General features: G+C 43.6%; 2 protein-coding genes across 2 annotated transcripts in view; both read right to left on the bottom strand.

Annotated features, from left to right (window-relative positions):
* fcho1 (FCH and mu domain containing endocytic adaptor 1) overlaps positions 1-22090 on the bottom strand; it is a 183852-nt gene that overhangs the window by 103529 nt on the left and 58233 nt on the right. The window lies entirely within an intron of this gene.
* map1sa (microtubule-associated protein 1Sa) overlaps positions 1-22090 on the bottom strand; it is a 59798-nt gene that overhangs the window by 5191 nt on the left and 32517 nt on the right. The window contains exons 3-6 of the mRNA XM_066696134.1: positions 14545-14627; positions 11103-11243; positions 7288-10663; positions 784-1007 (exon numbers count right to left, since the gene is read on the bottom strand). Of these exons, the coding sequence (XP_066552231.1) occupies positions 784-1007; positions 7288-10663; positions 11103-11243; positions 14545-14627 (3824 nt within the window). The remainder of the gene's footprint in view (positions 1-783; positions 1008-7287; positions 10664-11102; positions 11244-14544; positions 14628-22090) is intronic.

The raw sequence follows: 22090 nt of genomic DNA, 5'->3' as shown, positions 1-22090 counted from the left end.
CAGATGCAGTCATACAGGTTATTTACAGCAGATCCAGAGAAAATGCAGCAATTGCTTTATTTATCCATACATAAGCCAGTCTTTAGAGTGTTTCCTGCTGGTAAATCATTGTTCCATACATAGTCTGCAAGCATCTGGGACTACATAGCCACTGAGGATTTGCTTTTGTTAGTTTCCCTCCAGCCAATTTAGAACCTAGCTGGATAAGCACTAAATGAAGGACTTTTTCCTGCAGTATATACTAGCCTTTGTTTAAATGGTGCCTGCCCAGAGTTCTGCATTCAATTTCAACCAATTGTTACACATATCTAGGATTCTAAGATCATAAATAACACTGCCACCAGAAACCATTAAAAGATCATAAAAAGTGCAGTAATTTCAAATGACAAATTAAATCTTGGATCAAAAACCCTACTCCAAGAATACACCATCTCAACACAAACCAGGGTGGATGTGCATGACATCAGCACAAATGTACACCTCATCACTGATCTTGCTGTGCCACAGCCTTGTCTGCAGCATTAGATGGCTTTTATGCTGTTGCATCGGTTTCATAGTGTATTATAAGCGAGCAGATTCAAAAACAGTGACACTGTCTCATCCCTAAACCTAGAATAAATAGCATCCTCTTAAATGGCTAGCATAACCCACAAGGTCAAACTACCAACTACAAAAGGCATCTGTTTCTCTGCTTGCAGCTGCATTTATTACTCTGTCAAGGCTGCTCATTTTAATATACTGGAGAGTGTTTAGTCTCTCCACAAACAACTGGCTCTTGCCGACCTGCACGTTGCTGGCCCATAATGCCTTGGCGTCCAGCAGGGCATCCAGAATGGGCCGCATCACTGTATCCTTCAGTGGCTCGTCCCCACTGATGATGTAGCAGGAGGAGCGCAGCTGCTTGAAAAACTCCACATCCACGGTGGTGGCTGCACAGCCTGAGGGCAGGTATGCCAGGTCCAGGAACACGGGGGTGCCACTTGGGGGGGCCTTACCGCCCACAGAGCCTGCAGAACAGAAAACAACCCCAAGTCAGGCTGGGTCAGCAGAGGAAGGGCAGTGGACATTTGTATTGTTGTTAAATTACAAAGGAGGCCTCTACACCCAACTCTAGCCTTGAGGTGAGTATGTTGCAGTTCTAATGAGGTTTAGTAGCTACCTCATTTGATAATTTGCTGTAGAAGTTCTCATAATACTCATTTGGTTTGTTGTTTAAATGCAGGGAATATTCAGTGTTTGAGAGAAAAGGGAGGGTGCTTTTCTGTGGAAGCTATATAGTATATACACATACATATATTATTTACATACATACATACATACATATATATATGTATGTATATGTATGTATGTATATATGTATGTACATACACACATATATACATATTATATATACATACATATTTACATATTATATATACATACATATACACACACACACGCAAATGCATATATATATGCGTGACACCACTATATAAACGATATAGCATAATATGAAATGATGGACGTTTTTCTATCGCCATACGATATATATCGTCATATTGCACAGCCCTAATATATATACACACACATACACTCGCCTAAAGGATTATTAGGAACACCTGTTCAATTTCTCATTAATGCAATTATCTAACCAACCAATCACATGGCAGTTGCTTCAATGCATTTAGGGGTGTGGTCCTGGTCAAGACAATCTCCTTAACTCCAAACTGAATGTCTGAATGGGAAAGAAAGGTGATTTAAGCAATTTTGAGCGTGGCATGGTTGTTGGTGCCAGACGGGCCGGTCTGAGTATTTCACAATATGCTCAGTTACTGGGATTTTCACGCACAACCATTTCTAGGGTTTACAAAGAATGGTGTGAAAAGGGAAAGACATCCAGTATGCGGCAGTCCTGTGGGCGAAAATGCCTTGTTGATGCTAGAGGTCAGAGGAGAATGGGCCGACTGATTCAAGCTGATAGAAGAGCAACTTTGACTGAAATAACCACTCGTTACAACCAAGGTATGCAGCAAAGCATTTGTGAAGCCACAACACGTACAACCTTGAGGCGGATGGGCTACAACAGCAGAAGACCCCACCAGGTACCACTCATCTCCACTACAAATAGGAAAAAGAGGCTACAATTTGCACAAGCTCACCAAAATTGGACAGTTGAAGACTGGAAAAATGTTGCCTGGTCTGATGAGTCTCGATTTCTGTTGAGACATTCAGATGGTAGAGTCAGAATTTGGCGTAAACAGAATGAGAACATGGATCCATCATGCCTTGTTACCACTGTGCAGGCTGGTGGTGGTGGTGTAATGGTGTGGGGGATGTTTTCTTGGCACACTTTAGGCCCCTTAGTGCCAATTGGGCATCGTTTAAATGCCACGGCCTACCTGAGCATTGTTTCTGACCATGTCCATCCCTTTATGACCACCATGTACCCATCCTCTGATGGCTACTTCCAGCAGGATAATGCACCATGTCACAAAGGTCGAATCATTTCAAATTGGTTTCTTGAACATGACAATGAGTTCACTGTACTAAACTGGCCCCCACAGTCACCAGATCTCAACCCAACAGAGCATCTTTGGGATGTGGTGGAACGGGAGCTTCGTGCCCTGGATGTGCATCCCACAAATCTCCATCAACTGCAAGATGCTATCCTATCAATATGGGCCAACATTTCTAAAGAATGCTTTCAGCACCTTGTTGAATCAATGCCATGTAGAATTAAGGCAGTTCTGAAGGCGAAAGGGGGTCAAACACAGTATTAGTATGATGTTCCTAATAAACCTTTAGGTGAGTGTATATACATATACACATTATAAACACACACACACACATACATACATATACACATTGTATATACACATCATACATACATAACACACACATACATATATATACACATATATACAAACACATACACAGTGAGGGAAAAAAGTATTTGATCCCCTGCTGATTTTATACATTTGCCCACTGACAAAGAAATGATCAGTCTATAATTTTAATGGTGTATTTTAACAGTGAGAGACAGATTAACAACAAACAAATCCAGAAAAACGCATTTCAAAAAAGTTATAAATTGATTTGCATGTTAATGAGGGAAATAAATATTTGATCCCCTATCAATCAGCAAGATTTCTGGCTCCCAGGTGTCTTTTATACAGGTAACGAGCTGAGATTAGGAGCACTCTTAAAGGGAGTGCTCCTAATCTCAGCTTGTTACCTGTATAAAAAAGACACCTGTCCACAGAAGCAATCAATCAGATTCCAAACTCTCCACCATGGCCAAGACCAAAGAGCTGTCCAAGGATGTCAGGGACAAGATTGTAGACCTACACAAGGCTGGAATGGGATACAAGACCATCGCCAAGCAGCTTGGTGAGAAGGTGACAACAGTTGGTGCGATTATTCGCAAATGGAAGAAACGCAAAATAACTGTCAGTCTCCCTCAGTCTGGGGCTCCATGCAAGATCTCACCTCGTGGAGTTTCAATGATCATGAGAACGGTGAGGAATAAGCCCAGAACTACACGAGAGGATCTTGTTAATGAACTCAAGGCAGCTGGGACCATAGTCACCAAGAAAACCATTGGTAACGCACTACGCCGTGAAGGACTGAAATCCTGCAGCGCCCGCAAGGTCCCCCTGCTCAAGAAAGCACATGTACAGGCCTGTCTGAAGTTTGCCAATGAACATCTGAATGATTCAGAGGAGAACTGGGTGAAAGTGTTGTGGTCAGATGAGACCAAAATCGAGCTCTTTGGCATCAACTCAACTCGCCGTGTTTGGAGGAGGAGGAGGAATAACCCCAAGAACACCATCTCCACCGTCAAACATGGAGGTGGAAACATTATGCTTTGGGGTGTTTTTCTGCTAAGGGGACAGGACAACTGCACCGCATAAAAGGGACGATGGACGGGGCCATGTACCGTCAAATCTTGGGTGAGAACCTCCTTCCCTCAGCCAGGGCATTGAAAATGGGTCGTGGATGGGTATTCCAGCATGACAATGACCCAAAAATACACAGCCAAGGCAACAAAGGAGTGGCTCAAGAAGAAGCACATTAAGGTCCTGGAGTGGCCTAGCCAGTCTCCAGACCTTAATCCCATAGAAAATCTGTGGAGGGAGCTGAAGGTTCGAGTTGCCAAACGGATCTGCAAAGAGGAGTGGGACAAGATCCCTCCTGAGATGTGTGCAAACCTGGTGGCCAACTACAAGAAACGTCTGACCTCTGTGATTGCCAACAAGGGTTTTGCCACCAAGTACTAAATCGAAGGGGTCAAATACTTATTAACCTCATTAACATGCAAATCAATTTATAACTTTTTTGAAATGTGTTTTTCTGGATTTTTTTGTTGTTAATCTGTCTCTCACTGTTAAAGTACACCTACCATTAAAATTATAGACTGATCATTTCTTTGTCCGTGGGCAAACGTACAAAATCAGCAGGGGATCAAATACTTTTTTCCCCTCACTGTGTATGCGTTTGTATATATGTATGTGTGTGTTATGTATGTATGATGTGTATATATGTATATATGTGTGTGTGTGTGTGTGTGTGTATATAATGTGTATATGTATATACACTCACCTAAAGGATTATTAGGAACACCATACTAATACCGTGTTTGACCCCCTTTCGCCTTCAGAACTGCCTTAATTCTACGTGGCATTGATTCAACAAGGTGCTGAAAGCATTCTTTAGAAATGTTGGCCCATATTGATAGGATAGCATCTTGCAGTTGATGGAGATTTGTGGAATGCACATCCAGGGCACGAAGCTCCCGGTCCACCACATCCCAAAGATGCTCTGTTGGGTTGAGATCTGGTGACTTTGGGGGCCAGTTAAGTACAGTGAACTCATTGTCATGTTCAAGAAACCAATTTGAAATGATTCGACCTTTGTGACATGGTGCATTATCCTGCTGGAAGTAGCCATCAGAGGATGGGTACATGGTGGTCATAAAGGGATGGACATGGTCAGAAACAATGCTCAGGTAGGCCGTGGCATTTAAACTATGCCCAATTGGCACTAAGGGGCCTAAAGTGTGCCAAGAAAACATCCCCCACACCATTACACCACCACCACCAGCCTGCACAGTGGTAACAAGGCATGATGGATCCATGGTCTCATTCTGTTTACGCCAAATTCTGACTCTACCATCTGAATGTCTCAACAGAAATCGAGACTCATCAGACCAGGCAACATTTTTCCAGTCTTCAACTGTCCAATTTTGGTGAGCTTGTGCAAATTGTAGCCTCTTTTTCCTATTTGTAGTGGAGATGAGTGGTACCCGGTGGGGTCTTCTGCTGTTGTAGCCCATCCGCCTCAAGGTTGTACGTGTTGTGGCTTCACAAATGCTTTGCTGCATACCTCGGTTGTAACGAGTGGTTATTTCAGTCAAAGTTGCTCTATCAGCTTGAATCAGTCGGCCCATTCTCCTCTGACCTCTAGCATCAACAAGGCATTTTCGCCCACAGGACTGCCGCATACTGGATGTTTTTCCCTTTTCACACCATTCTTTGTAAACCCTAGAAATGGTTGTGCGTGAAAATCCCAGTAACTGAGCAGATTGTGAAATACTCAAACCGGCCCGTCTGGCACTAACAACCATGCCACGCTCAAAATTGCTTAAATCACCTTTCTTTCCCATTCAGACATTCAGTTTGGAGTTCAGGAGATTGTCTTGACCAGGACCACACCCCTAAATGCATTGAAGCAACTGCCATGTGATTGGTTGGTTAGATAATTGCATTAATGAGAAATTGAACAGGTGTTCCTAATCCTTTAGGTGAGTGTAGACTAAGTGAACATAAAAGGATTATTTATTTTTCTTTAGCTGGCCTAATTTATTCAAATTAAACTTATTCATGCAAAACAAGGAGGAATCCAACAGTTGCAGGATGAACTCAGCTGCTTTTACTCCGTGACTGAAGAGACATTTGCTGATAAGTAGGCCCAAGAAAATGAGTCACGTCACTCATCATAAAAATGTATGCAAAGCAGCCAGCAGTAGCAAAGTATTGTGCTTTACAGGGTCTGCTGAAAAAACTTGTGTCCCTTCCATGTCACCACTTACTGATGAATCATGTGACCTTGAGATCACAGCACATTGAGCAATGCAAAGATAATCATAAAATATTTTAATTTCACCCCCAAAATTCAATGCTTTAGACCAGGGGTAGTCAATAGGCAGACCGTGGGCCAACTCCATACCGCCAGACGCTTCTGAATGGACCGCTAAAATAATGGCAATGAAGTGATAATCATGATTGTAATTTAAAAAAAAAAAAAAAAAAAAGTATTGGTTACAGGGGATTGTTGCATCAAATGCTTGCAATTGTGTGGAACCTAGTAGAAGCCCTTCATGGCTATTAGCCAATAGGATGTTACATATTTGCCGTAATATGGGATGTCCTATATAGAGCTAGTTAGTTGGATAGTTGAGGATTGCTCGCAGGTTCCTGGTTCAGACATCTCTATATGCCAGTGGTCTCCAACCCTGTGGAACCCCAATCCACTTCATCTTATAGGTCACCTTAAATCACCAATTTCTAAACACTGGGGACACACAGGAGTAATAAATTAGTTAAGCAACTAAACCAAGGGATTTCTTGACTGAAGAGGCTGAAGGTGTTCAGAGGATTACTCCAATGGTACTAAATGACTGAATTTACCACACAACCTACTTAATTGTTTCGAATCAAACACTTTCAGGTGTTTAAAAATTGGTGATAGAAGGGTGATCTCCAAAACCTTCTGGATAGAGGCTCTCCAAGACCAGGGCTGGAGACCACTGCTGTATGTGTTCTGGACTGGGTCAAGAGCCTCACTTTGTACTAGTAAAAAAAATAAAACAGGTATTCGGTGCGTTTTCCTGATTTCTATAAATAAATAGCTAAACTGTGGATCATTTGTTGTCTGGACATGTTTCAATTTCGCCTCCAAAACAAAGCTGCAATACACAACAGTATTTTCTAACTCTCATAATGCTCAAGCTCAGATGCACTGTTGAATACTGTAGCCGCGCCAATATCGAACATTAACAAGTTTTAGTTTTGTACTTGAATGTACGAAATATATAAGCAACAGGGTATATTACTAATTTGCAGCATTGTGTGCGTGTTGGAAAGGGGCATTTGGAGGTGTGATTTCTTCCCCCCCCTCCCCTCTGGAGTCTGGACCTTACCTTGACCAAGAAATTTAGACATTGTAACCTTTTCCTCTATACAGATTGGATACAGATTGTAATTGGTAATGAATGCTGATTGGGTGGCGTTAACCAAGTGTGCTCACCTGCAGTGGAGGGTCTTGAAATGGTGCTCTTGGGATTGCCCATGGTGTTTCTAGAAGGTGGCCGGGACTCCAGGCTGGAGCTTGCCCTGCCAGAAGTGGAGGTACCTTGCGTGCCCTTCATTTTGCCATTCTGTGCTGCACTATTGGCAGAGCTGAGTCGTGGAGTCTGCTTTTTGGTCTTAGCTGAGCTCTTGCCATTTTTTGCCTGCAGTTCTGCCTCCGGGTCTGCCATGCAAGTACCAGGCTGGGGTGGCAGGGGTGGGAGATCCTTCATGGGGGCGGGAGGGGGGTCCCGGGACCCAAGCCCCCGATGAGACGACCGGGATGCAGGGCGCTCATGTGGGGCAAAGCTCCCAGAGTCTTCGTCTGAGTCCAGCCCACCGTCTGCCGTGATCGAGGGACAGTCCTCAGTCCCTGGGGGTACATCAGAGTCGGACTGGGTGGGCAGGGACTCGCTAGCAGAGGTAGGTGGGGTCTCCTGGCCCTGGGGGGACCTGCGACTGCTGCCCACTCGCCGCTGGGCCAGAGGCTTTGCCAGCTCTTGGGAAAGATCGCTGTCATCTGAGAGGTCCCGTGGACTGGGGTTGACCAGAGGAGGGGAGAGCTGATGCTGGTGTTCCACTGCTTTGGAGTGCTTGAACTCGCAGGGGGAGACCAGGCACAGATCCACATCATGAGGAGGCACCTCGGGCAGGATGCCATGAGAGCCAGGAATGCGCCCCTCAGAGCCATCCCCCGGCGGGCGGATATTATGAGATGTTCGGAGTGGTAGGGTCATGCCCACTTTGGATTCTGGGTCCACAAAGTGCCCATTGGAATATGGCCTGTCCCCGAACTCTTCTTTGGGAGATTCACTGACCGGTGGCAGCACTTGCTCAAAGGAAACTGACAGAGACTCGTCCACTTCAGTGGAGTGGGGGGAGCCAACTTCGGCAGGGAGAGACGGGGTGGTAATGGTGGGAGAGACGTCGGGCATCATGTCTTTGAAGGGGCTCAGTGAAAGGAAGCTTGATTGTTTGTCCTGGGAGGAGGAGGAGTTCTCCATGCCGGCCTTAGGGCAGCCAGATTCTGAATTTCTGCAAGTGCTAGCAGGCCGGCCATCCTCTGAGACAAAGTTAGACATCTTCCCTCCAAGACTGCTGTCCTCCCCAGATCCTAGGGCATCCTCTGCAGGGGACTGGTGGAAAGGAGTGTGGCCGGCACTGGCGGGTCCTGAGCCGGGAGGGGAAACCAGTTCCAGGGTCTTTTCATCCGAACTGGCACAGGGGTCTTCCTGACCGTTCCTCAGCAGTCCATCTTTAAAGGCTCCATCTAGCAGCCGGTATTCAGTGGGTGTAAGGTCAAAGTTCACGCTGCGGTCACTTTTAGGCGTTTTCACCAGTGGAGATGGGGGACCAATCATTTTGGTGGGGTTAGGGAGGGCCTCCAGACAGCGGAATTTCTCTGGGCTTTCAAGGTCATTGCCATCTCCCTTCTGTTGATCTTTTGCATTCACTTTGTCTAGAGGTGACTGCGCCACCTCACTCTCTGCTGTGGTCACTCCCTCATCCAGGGGCTCATCCTTGCTGATCCTACCAGCATCTCCCAACAACTCCCTTTCATTTTCCTCTTTAAGCTTCTCAAACTCTGCGGTCATGTCTTCAGGAGTGGACATTTTTGAGCGTTCAGAGTCCCCTTCAGAAGGGCCAGATGGCTTACTGGGATCAGCTTCCTTTTTGGCCACCTTGGGCTTTGCTCCTTTGGTGGATGCTGCCCCTTCCTTTTTCAGTGAGGCTCCATCCTTCTTTAAAGTCCCAGCTTTACCAGCTGCTTTCTTGGATTCAGGTGCAGTAGATGCTGCTGCTCCTGTTGTTTTTTTGACCTCCTTACTCATAGGCTTGGTAAACTTCTTCTCCTCTGGTTTGACTTCCTTCTTTACCTCCTTCTTGTGCTCAGGCTTTATGTCCTTCTTTGGTTTCATAGCCACAGAGTCCTTCTTCACCAGTTCTCTCTTCTTCTCCCCATTCTCCTCTTTCTTAACAAGATTTTTCTCTTCCTTCTTCTTTGCCTCCTTCTTGTCATCTTTTGCAGGCTCCTTCTTATTTACCATCTTCTCTTTTGACAGCTTTGGCTTCACATCAGCCTTCGGTTTCTCCTCTTCCTTAACTTTTTCATCCCCTTCCTTCCCAGAGGGTCCCTCTTTCGGTGCATCATTAGTTACCTTGGTCTTGCTTTTAGTCTCAGTTTTTTTGTCCCCACGCACAAATTTATCCTTCATTGTCACACTGCCAGATCTTGAGTCTTTGGGACCAGATTTCAGGCTCTCCCTGCTCTCTGCTCTTTTAGGCTGCTTATCAAACTTGGAGGATTCAAGGTCCTTAAGGCTCACAACTGGGTGCTTCAGAAAGTCCAGGTGCTTTAGCCTCTCAAGCCCTTCCAAGATCTTCCCCTGAGGGGTACAGCCAGGGAACAGTACACGAATGATCTTCTCTGCAGGGTTAGCTGGATGCCACACCAGGAGCGCACAGATGGAAACCAGACACTGCAGTGAGATCTCTGAGCCTTTGGGGGAGCCGTTGCCTGGCCAATTCTGCATCAAGTTTTCAAGGTCCTTGCTCCCTTTAACAGGGTTGAGCACGTACAACTCCAAGCGACCGACTCCCATCTTCTGAAAGAGGATGACAGGCTCAACAGTAGTCCCATTGGTGCGGCACAGAGGCTCTGGTTGAATACTCAACCTATCCAGCAGATGTAGGGTCAGCGCCACTTGATCACAGCTCCTCAAGACTTTGGGATCACTTCGGAGGGTTTTTAACCTCTCCGGGGCATTGAGGAACACCACTCCCAATTCGGGGGAGATGAGGTTTTTGAGCCAGTCCTCATTGCTCTGGGATCCAGCCGACTGGTCTTCATCTTGTTCTGCAGTTTTCCTCTGCAGCAGGCTATTGACACCAGGAAGGTTATCCACTCCAATGTGGGTCAATAGGACCGAATCGATTCTGTCAAGGTGGCGCACCAGCTTCCAGAAGCAGGAGCGGGGGTCAGAGCCACCGTTTACCAGAACGTTGAAGCCATTGACGGCGAAGAAGGCCGAGTCACCCCTGCCTCCTGGGAAGATGTAGCAGCAGGGTCTGGAGAGCTTGAGGAAGCCCACAGTGCTGGGTGGCTCCAGAAGCTCAAATGGGGACCGGGGTTCTAGAGACTCAGAGAGGTATTCAGTGAACTCCTGCAGCCCCTCCATCGCAGGCAGAACTGTAGGGGGGTTGGTCTTGATCTCAATAAAGTCCTGTAGGTTGTGCTTCTCCAGTACAGAGTTCTTCCACTCGCCTGAGTTTGGGCACGCCAGGGTCAGACTAGCTTTGTGTGTCGGGTCTGCAGAGCTTAGCAGTTCACCAATCTAGAGAAGTAAAGAGGGGAGAAGGAGGTGTTTAGTGTTTAATATCCCACCTAAAACACAAATAACCAAAATAATTTCTAGCTAGGTAATATTTACTTTCTTTTTACAATGAAAAACAAAATGAGCTGTATCCATCAGCTTTAGCTTACCAGGTAGCGTTGCTTGAAAATCACAAAGAACTGATGGACCAGGGTTTCAGGAACTTATGTAAACAGTGAAACCATCACCCTCACAATCCAGGCCTGGGCAGAAGTCAAGCTAACAGTATTACCAACGAGCCCTGCTGGTGAAGGTCTCAAGATGCAACCAATTGTTTTATTGTAATTTCAGGATCACTCCCCTTACACTCCCCCTCCCCACAGTCTCTCATAAGAGAAGCACAAGATACTATTGGATGTATTTCTAACATTGGAGATGAAGTTGCAAGCAGCATACTGACCTCCTTGTCTGCAAAGATCTGGATGAAGTCCTGAAGGGAGAAGCAACCAGTCTGAAGAACCAGGTCCCCCGCCTCCTCCACACACTGCCCTGCCAGGACCAGCAGCTTGTGACGGGACACGTCCGAAATCAGGCTCCGCACCTGCAGGGGCAGAGAGAGACCCAGCCCAATCATTCTCCCAAACCCTACAGATGTCTAACTGAGCCAAGAGGATGACCTATTCCATGTGTTATTTTGTGATTTAGGGGTATGGGGTTGCGTTTAGTAGTATCCATTTAAGGGATAATCTTGAATTTAGTTTTGCAGATGAGTTGTACACATAACACAGCAAAACAATCCTTTAGTCTAAACACTATGGACTGGTTTCATATACCCAAAATAGCACTACTCATTGACTGTCCAATGTTATTTTAGGTAGAGTAGTCCTAGACTAGTCCTAAGCAAGGTCCATAAAACCTTTAAACACAAAGACAGCATCTGAAGCCAAGATCAAACATACTCAAAACTTACATCCATCTTTTTTTGGGTACTCCTAAATTTGCTGACCTCACATGAAATGTTTGCAGTTTACAGAGACCCCCTGAGGAATGATGGATTGAGAAGCTCCTCTCATCACCCCCCCCCCCTTTTCTATGAGAAAAAAAAAAGCCATTCTCACAGAAATACAGCAGGAATGATGGTCTCTACAGAGCAGTCAGTAATCCAGATTAAAGGTCATGTTCAATTTTCACTGTGAAGCACCACTGTAGTGGTCTTGGGGTTTTAAGTGGTATTTTTACACCCCGTTTGCCAGGTTATGAAACACTTTCAAAATAAACGCGTGCCTAACACATGGTATAGAACACAAAAGTCCTTGTTGTCAACCAACCTCCTACATCAAGACAAAAAAAAAAAGACCACTCTTAAGTTGTTGTTTCTTTATGAAGGTAATGTTAGTCAGAAATCATCACCATACTTCCCTTCAGAGTAATCTACAGGTTTTGATTAAAGTTTCCTCTTCATCTTGCTTTGTAATTTTCATTACTAAGTGGAGAACAAATCTGCATTATTACGGCATAATTATCTAGATTCCTAGTCCAGTTGGGAACACATTTTTGGGATTTCTAACTCCTCTTTAACTGGAGTTAAACCATTTGAGCTGATCTGGTATGAGCATCCCTCTTCTTAGTAATAAGCCTACTAATAAACACTAAAGCAACTTCTTCCCTTTCACACTGGACACTGTGACCCTGTCCATACATGGATATAGAACTACAGCAGCTCGCTTCTGGAAAAAAAAAAAAAAAAAATCATTGTACAACATGCCTAAATGCTGACTAGAATATGCAAAACCAACGGTCATTAATGTGTTGGATCTTAACATGTTTAGCCCTGCTGTGATATTTGTTTAACGCTGATCAAAAAGCTTTCAAATTTAACCGCAATTTCTAGCAACTCCCTGGATGTTTATTTTTGCATCGATCAGTTTTTTTTGCTTACAATACTTTATTTTAGCCAGAATAATTCCATTAAATCCTCAGCTGGCTGGGAGTGATACTTACTATCAGTGCTAAATATCTGATAGCAGGAATAAAATATGTGACGTCATGCTCATGTTTCATTATGGGTGTGTATATATAATCATCATCCCCTCCCCAAGATGTTTCTACTCATTTCAGTCTATAGCTTCTATTTTCCATATCACACCTGCAAAGCCTAGAATTTCATCTTCCTATCTTTTATGTGGTCATTAAGTATTATTATTATTATTTTTTTTTTTTAAATCTCTTGGAATCCATTCGATAGCTTCCTTTGTCCATCTTTTATCTCTTCTTGCAATGCGTCTGAGTGAAAATGTTACAATGGCAACAGGACAATGATGTCACTTTTTTGTTTCTGATCCATCCATTACATTTTCATCATATTTTATCTACACTGCAGATAAGACACTGTCCCCATTTCAAAATGTAGTTCCTGGGAGTGTTTCTTACAGAAGCAGTGTAGATTCACCACACGTTTTAATGTGCATTGTGGGCTTTAACCCTTAGCCTACTGGTCTCCAGAGTTCTATATCCAGTAAAAGCTTCTACTTTAGAGCACAGGTTGGCTGACAGCACTGGTTCAATTATGATGGGTTGAGGGTTTATTATTAGTGTCTCCCCCCAGCTGGCCAATCAGCAGCATCCCCTGTGACTTACTGGGTACGATGAGCTCTGTGGTTTGCACTGTGGGCTCGCAGTGTAAAAAGCAGCAGACAAAACGCAAACTGACAATGTATTTCCATATACACAATAAATGGGTAATGACACTGCTCTACGTATTACAGTGAATAATCTCCGAGGTAGAACTTGGAAAGATCAGATCTACAGGTCTAACCTAAACAGGTTCCTTGTCTTAAGGAGCTGCCCGAGGGTGGCAGGAAACTCTGCCAGTCGCGATGCTCAGGGGCAAGTCATTTGACCACTGTTGGGCAGTGCCAAAGTCTTACTGAAGACTAGAAATTCAGAAGTGGGAGTTAAACAACCTAAAAAAAATAAGCGGTCTTTATGGGGTGTGGCTGGGGGGCAGAACTGGAATAGAGTGCCTGGGTCAAGCTCAGGTCACACCAAGCCCCTGAATGACAAGCATTTGTAAGTGTAAACAGTGGCTGCGTGCTAAGATTGTGCAGTAGCTTGCCAAATTCTCCTGGCACTGTGGTACTACACTTAAACAGGCAGGGGACTTAGAAAGATTATTACTAGAAAGGCCCCTGGAGAAATATGTCTCCGAGGAAGAAAGGGGGCTAAAATAAGACAAATTAAGGTTTAAATATTCAGTCACCTAGTTCCTAAATCCCTGGCAAACTGTGAAGCGCAATCCCACAACACATACCTTATGCGTGGTTAAAATAAGACTTATGTAACTCATAAAAGCAGCGATTAAGGGGAATTCATTTTCAGGCCAAGAACAAGAGCCAGAAAAATAAAATGTATATTAAGCCACTGCACACTACCATCTGCATGCATTTCCTGAAATGGGGAAATGAATATATGCATGCTTGTGAAGTAAAGCTAGCATGCACATTGCAACTAGTGGAACAAGTTCAATGGCTAGGTACATATGCAGATACACAAGAAAAAAAAAAAAAATCCAAAAATAGTGTGACCGGGAAAAGTGTAGATTTATTTTAATTTTATATCTCTGGCTTCTACAGTCTTTTTAACTAGCATTTTTGACAGTTAAGTGCTTGCCATTGAAAGTGATGTACTAAACCTTAACTTTGTAGCCAAATGTTTGACTTTTTAAAACGTTAGAGACCAGAAAGCAAAATTGATAGCTGGGGGAAAGTAAAATGTTACTTTTAGTTACACTCCAGCAACAGAATAATTGTATTAAAATACAAATATAACTCCCCCTTTTCCCACAAACCCACATGCAAACTTTCTTGGCACACTGGGTGCTTTTCACATCTAGGGAGGCTCACCTCTGAACAAACGAAGTCATCAGAAGGGTTAACAACAACCTGAGTCTCCAAGACATCTCCACTGTGGTGCAGTGTCCTCTGACCTGGAGAGAGAGAGAGAGAGAGAGAACAAGAGGTAAAGAAGGTAAAGAGAACAGGGAGAAGGAAAGGGGGGAAGTGAAGTAACAAGAGCAGATAAGATGGAGGCAGAGAAACAAAGTTGAAAAATGCAAAAGACTGGGAACAGATAAGGCAAACTGATATCATTTTAAAAGCGGTATTTGATACTTTTTGGGATTATTTTGTTGTATGCAAGATCAATTAATTCTATTTAGTCAATAGCACAGCATCCAGACTTCAAACCAATGAACACCTCAAACTGAAAGGGCAATTCAGGATGAGACAGCAAAGAACAGTTACTCTAACTGCAACAGAAACTACACTGGGGGGCAGTGGAGGAATATGTTACAGCTTAACATGATGACAAAGGTAGGTCTGCACATCTATTAAAATAGATTTTATATTGTGCCTGTTGACCCAGTACAATGTTTTCCATAGTATAGTATATCTCAAGAGATTTATAGGACTATCAATGTCTTCTTGATAAATTCAGGTCCTTTAGAGACTGGAAATGTTAACAGGCAATTTATATACAAGTCTTGAATACAAAAAATACTTTCTCCTGATGCAATGAAAGTAGGGGTATAAAGGACACCACTCAAAATCCAATTTAAAACCTACACTCTTACAGTAACCTGATTGAGGGACACTGGCAAATTCCCTGTGTGCTGAAAGTAGCCCAGTCAGAGCCCAACAGGACTCTCTTGACATGAGACAGGCTGGAATGCATGAAATAAAACCATAAAAATCTTCAAAAGCCAGCAGTCTCCTCCAATATCTGATGACCGTTATTTTCGAGTAACTGAATTAGGGCCCCAAATGTATTTTTTTTTTTGGGTGTCTAATCAGTTAACACAATCATTGGTGGTACTCAAGTTGCCCAACAATGTGTCAAGTAAGGCTGTGTTCAGAAAATACATAGTTAATTTTCAAAGTTGAACCCAAAAACATTACAATTAGTTCAATTTGAAGCACCAGTCAGTTAGTTTCTACTGGGTGACTTGTCGTCCACATAGTGAATTGTTCACTATGATTACCATGGCAGGGCAGTGCATGATAGCAATATAATGCTATCCGAAAATGTGTTGAATGACAGGAACAGTCTAAAACAGAGAAGTTCTTAAGTGCTTGCTTTGCATGAATGCATTTTAAATATGTAAAACTTATATTTCTATACATCTCTACAGATTGACTTTGTTCAGCAGTATTCTGCTAACTCCTCAAGTCCTTTGCTTGTGTATATTGGAGGATAAGTCATGATAGGGTTGCAGGATATTACACTGATCACACATCTGGCAAACCACATGAGCTGATGTGATCTCATTTACATCGTGTCGAGTGCAGCTCTCACAGACAGTGCCCTGGCTCTAATTCTAACCTTAAAATCAAGGATTTTGAAGACAGTTTAAAGGAGCTAATATGATTTAAACTGAGTACACATGGGACCAAGGGTTGCCATGTCAGTGGAGCGGACATCACAATGCACACTTTTTGAACATTGAGTCTTTTCTCAGAGTTTAGGAAGCAAGCAAGAAACAATGCAAAATCACATTGGCTATCAGTGTCTTTTCGTAGCCAGGACAGGAGATGAAATCTTGCAGCCTGCTTAAAAGTCCACAATGAGAGCCTTTGTTTAGCTACACAACCTGATCAATAAATGCATTGCGATTGATGTGACGGCAGTGTATAACTGAACTGCTACAATACAGTTGTGTAGCTCACTAAGCTCGGAGACAGCTCAGCTCTGGGAGGTCATATGACATTCGATCATGTAAGCACTGCACACCAAGGCATTTTTCAAATCGGAAGTCATTTTAATGTTCCAGAGCAGAGTGTTGCAGGTCATAAGAGGGACATTGTTCTAGACTGTTCTGCACAGTTTAGAAATGCACAAGCACTTTGGTGATAAAACAGAGGGAGGAAGGTAGAGTTGGAGAGATAAAAGAGATTCCAGTGTTACAACACAGTAAGACTAAGTTTCAAGTTAAGAGATGGGAGAAGTGAAAGGCATGTATGGGTCAGGGTGTACAGGGTGTCTGTGCATGCGAGAATGTGGGCAGTTGGGCGATTAGATAAGTACATTTTGCAAACACCGCTTGTGAGGAAAGGCAGTCTCTCTGAAGGCAAGTCACCCCACCAAGAACACTCCTTTTCTGTGAAGCAACTGCACTTCCTTCAGTTCTAACTTGGCTGACTCCATTTAATAACGTAATTCTATTAGAAGGTCGCTGACTGTGGGTGCACTGTCCATCAGCCTGAGAGTCCTCTGCCAACCCGACTAAAAGGCAGCTGCTTGGCAAATGACCAGCTCCCTTATCCTCTACATTGTGGTTACTGGGCTGATGCTGCAGAACCAAGTGCAAAGTCTTCCCTCACAGACCTGCTCAAACTATCCCAAGACATCCAAATTAACAGTTTTGGAAAAAGGCACGGTATTGGTGGGGAATTGGTAACCATCCTACGAACCCACCTAGAAAAATGGCTTCTTGGGACTTCTCATACAGAGATTTCGACAGCTAAAATTAACTGACCTTTTCTGTTTATGTCTACAACTTCTCCAAACAGTGTCACGAGTTCCCAGAGGGAGAATGAAAACAGACTGGGGATAACTCAGGTGCCCACAAAAGCTGGGTGTTAAGCTGTTCTATCTACATCAAATCCTCCAATTGATGGGATAGATGGGCAGTTGGCACTCTGTGCTTGCATAGCGATACATTTTTGCTTTAATGGTGTGCGTTTGCAGGATACAGGATTTAGCTCCCTTCTCCTGAAGATAAACAGGTGTCATAGCGGTGAGGCACAACACAACAAAACATTTACCACAGTCTGAAAATCCTTTCCCAAATTGCATGTAGTTGTAGCCTTTTCATAATCATAACTAAAACTAGAAAAAGCTTTTCTTTTGTAGATTGTGGACAGATGGGTTTAATCCTCTGCAATTGTATTTTTCCATATTAATCTCATATATTCTCTCATTCTTATATTCCTCTCCTTTACAAAGCCCACGTGGTTGGCTTTTTGCATCGCCCTTGCCTCCTGTCCTAAGTTACTAAACCTGACAAAAAGGTATGGTTAAACATAACACTCACATACTGGAAAAACCCAAAATGTGCATAGCTTAAGAAAAAAAAATAAACTCCACTAAAACAACCCATTGAAAAGCAATTCTTTATGGGTATCGCAACACCCACCTCCGATCAATCCGCCATCAGCAAGCCTCCTTTCCATCTGTGCCGTTTGTGCTGCGCTCTTGAAAGAACAGGGGTGAAGTCTGCAGCTGCCCTGCGCTACAGCTGCAATACAACGCTAGAGAGCTTCTTATTGGATTACAGCCCCATTAAGGAGGCAGCCAGCAATGCTTGGCACAATCCAGAGATAACATACAGGGGCTGGATTATCCAATATCCCCAAGGTCCTCCCACAAGACAGTGTATTCCTGTCATACAGCACCTTCTGGACAGCCACAGACCCAGCCATCCATCACTGCTCTGTGCCTGCCATTCTTAACCTCTATCCACTGCCAGGCAGACCGTTCAAGTGCCCCTATGAAGATTAAAGCCTGGAGCACCAACGACTACGACTGAAGCACCAAACCTGAGAGCATTTAAAGTCCGAAAACCGGAGACTCTTCTCTGGTAAATTTAGAAAATCCGTGTTTTCGGTGATATATTAGGTACAGTAAATGTATATGTATGTAGAAGAGATGGGTTCAAAGTGGAAGTGGAAAATAAGGCTTGGTCTAGTATTGTGAAGGACCAATACCGAGTTGAATCAGGTGTAGAGCCAAGGTAATGGGACGAAACAGTGTGCACAAATCTAGGGTGTTAGATCTGTCAGAGAACAAAGGCACAGAGACGAGAAGCCAAATGACTGGAAAGGAGGTGATTTCTAGTAATGTTTGGAGACCAGGAACAATAAAATCAATTGTAAAATGTGTTCAGGGATCATGATTTGACCTGTAATTAGAACAGCACCTAACAGATCATGACTCTGCAACTGACATGTTAACTTGTTAAGATGATATTTCCTCAGATCCTGAGATCTCTGCATTTCATTCACAAAACTGTCCATGTTTTCTGATAGGGTCAATGCTAAGCCTACCTTAAAATGATGTCACACCATAGTTAACAGCAGCTCAGTGCGATCAGCTTTTCAGTTGGAAGGAAGTGCTTCAGCACTGCACAGAAAAACTACTATTGATGCCAACACACACACACACACACACACGAGTAAGTTTCGCAGCTTTAACAAACTCAAATGCAATCTTTCATCGTACCGTGGACACAACCCATTTCCCTACAGCACAGCACTAACAGCCGGAACTGTTCTTCCCCCCCCAGCCAAGTGTCCGGGAGGAAGCAATAACACGAAACACAGCTGTGCAGGAAGTTAAGAATTGGGAGGGGGGGTGCATAGATAAACATACGCAGTCATCGCTATGCATACTTCTATATTTTAAATTTTAAACTTGGACCTTAAGGTTACACACTTTTTGGCTAAACATATTAAACAGCATTAAATCACAGAGAAAACTAATTTGCCACTGCAGCTTAGCACCCTAACCACAGAACTACTCAAACCTACAAGCTTCTAGCTCAGCAAGTCACCACTAACCACTGAGTTGCTACTGCCTGCTGTAATAACTTAACATCCTAATGAGCAGGTGCCTTTCATAATTCAGCAAGCTCCGGGCTGCTTGACTTTACAATGGGTTTATAACCAGCAAATACCACCCCCATCACCGCCCCTTCCCAAAGCAGATATAGCCCTACCTGCTACTCTGCTTCATCTCTGGTCTTGTCGACTGTTGCCATTAAAAACACATTTTACTTGGAGGCCGATTCCGCACATTGAGTGCGGTGCGGTGAGATGGCCAGTTCCTTCCGGGAGCCTTTCCCTCCCACACCCGTCCCCGTTTTAGCAAATCAAATGGCGCAAGGAGAGTCAATCTTGATGTGCACCACGTGTGAGAGGGGTGGGGGGCGTACTCAACAGGACGTACTTCCTTCCTATAGGTCAGGGGCCTGCTGAATAAGCAGGGTGCCATGGCAACCACAAAAGTCATTCACTTTGAAAACAGTCCATGTTGCAAAATCATCAGCACATAAATAAATGAAACTGGGAATAAAATGTAATAAACAAAAATCCATAAAAGTCAATAGTATGAACATGTAACAGGAAATGTCTATACCCATGCTTATAGTCAATATAATATGCATCTATACAGTGCATATTGTAGAGAGTGGCCACAAAGCAGAGACAATACAGGAAACTAAGTGAACACTTGGGACAGAGCAGATGTAAGCTCATTTGCTGATCTGACCTTCTGTGACAAACGGGACCTTTTTGAAGACAACTGATATTTAAAGGATTGGCAAGAAAGTGCAGCAGAACCGAAAGCAATGCAGAGTAAAAACGCATTGGACTGCAGAAATGTCCATCACATCTATTTGTACCATCACATATGCAGTCAGTGAAAGGTATTGGATAGCTTTTAATTTTTATAAACAGAAGGCAAAGTGCTAAACACAGACACATTACAAGAGCTGATATGTGATAAAACAGAAGTCTCAACAGCTAATGCCAGTAAGTTTTGTTCTTTACTGTTACATGAAGGATTAGTCTTTAATACCTTATACATTCCTAGGAGACATGAAGGAAAGAGGCAATCAGTTGATCTAAGACAGTTATATAAGAATAATTCAGCAGAAGCCCCAAGATCAATGCTGCCATCTAATAAAATCTTGCATAACCAAAGGAATCACCTCTGTGGGAGCTGCCACCTCCCATGTATAAAACAGTCTCACCTATTAATAACACAGGGTGATTTCCAATTCGGGGTCTTTCGTGGAACTCCCAAACAGAGTTAATGAAGGTGTCCATTAAGTAACTGACTCACCTACTCCAAGTCCAAGACTAGGATCGGGGGACCCTGATTAATAGGCTACTGTATTACAAAGACACTTGCAAATGAGGAGCAAGATTTAAAAAACTAAGCCTGAATTTTGACAGTGCAATCTTTAAACCAGGGTTACGCATCTTGGGGATTGGATAGTAGCCAATAATGCACAGGTATAAATCACGGTGATGAAAAGCAGGTAGGTAATGAACAATATACATTCCTGTACTGGATCTTTAAATAAGCACAGCTGATATAATTGCCTGTTGTCTGGCAGTCTTTCTCCACACACATCAACATCCAGACAGAGAAGTAGTAGCCAGACCCAGGAAGCTCCTAAACCACACAGCATCGAAGTCCCTGAAGGGAGATGTGAAAGAGAAGGGGACCACAAATAAATAGTATTACTCCAAGAATATCTGTACACTCTTTGACCCTACTATGCCCTGGTTTGCAGGTTTTTGTAGTACCCGATTTTATCTTATCCAGGAAGCTGCACTTTTCACTTGTATTGCATGCTGCACAAGGGATACAAGCCATTCTTTAACAGGCAGCCCAAGCTAGAGGCTAGATATTATATCATTTTGTATTGTAGTTTAACAGACCCAAGGACTTAATCAGCATCCTAAAATAAATGTAGATGTCAATCATGTTTTTTTTTATGAGCAGACAACCCCCCCTCTTTTCTCCCACTACTGATCAAACAAGAGTATGAAGGAAGTGCTTTTCTGAGGTAACCCCCACCCCAACTCCATAGCCTCTGGCATCAGATCTTTAATATTTTAGAAGACACTCCACACACACACACTTAGCTCGAACCAATCTCCCTGTATGGAGGCTCCAGTCTTTAATCTCTGCTTTAAAGCACCCTGGCTCCATTATTCTCCTAGCAGCTGTTGGATTCACACAAAATACAGGTGCTGCAGTAGGAGCTAGTCCCAACCAATTTCCATACCGAGAGATGGCTATAAACTTCTGCCTGGATAGTAAAGCTTTTGCAGAATGTCACTGCCTTATCGGAAAAATAAAGAGCTTTAAAGTCCTGTTTTTAATTCAAATCTTCATAGGGAGACTTAATGAACACAAATACAAAGGGACTGCCAGGTCATGAGCTAGATTGTATTTCCACTCTTCTCTAAATACATTTATCCAGACCTAATGTGAAAGGCTTGCTCTGGTTGTGGTGTGGTAGTGCTCTGGACATACTAAACATACTAAAATGGCTAGTGGTATTTGAAATAGGGACCAAACTTCCTTTATTGGAAGTGACAAGAGCAGCAGTTGTGGCCAGCGCAGGGAGGCAAGTGCAAGCTGCGTCCGACTGTTTGATGGCAGGCCCCTTGACATCGCTGCCAGCCTGCAGGAATCAGACTTCCCTCCACCTCCCTCTGCACTGCAAGCAAGAGTGGCGGCTCAGCGATGTGACAGGAAAACTTGTCATCTGGAGACTCAGACATGAGACCATTGTTTCAATTCCAGCAGGGTTAGTAGATCACAAAGTGACAGGCAATGCTGTAGAAACTCACATCGGGCAGGGACAGATCTGCA

This window comes from Amia ocellicauda, chromosome 22 (assembly GCF_036373705.1).
Source record: "Amia ocellicauda isolate fAmiCal2 chromosome 22, fAmiCal2.hap1, whole genome shotgun sequence".
Classification (NCBI taxonomy): Eukaryota; Metazoa; Chordata; class Actinopteri; order Amiiformes; family Amiidae; genus Amia; species Amia ocellicauda.
Note: the sequence above shows the minus strand (reverse complement) of the source record. Positions and strands in the feature narration are given on the sequence as shown.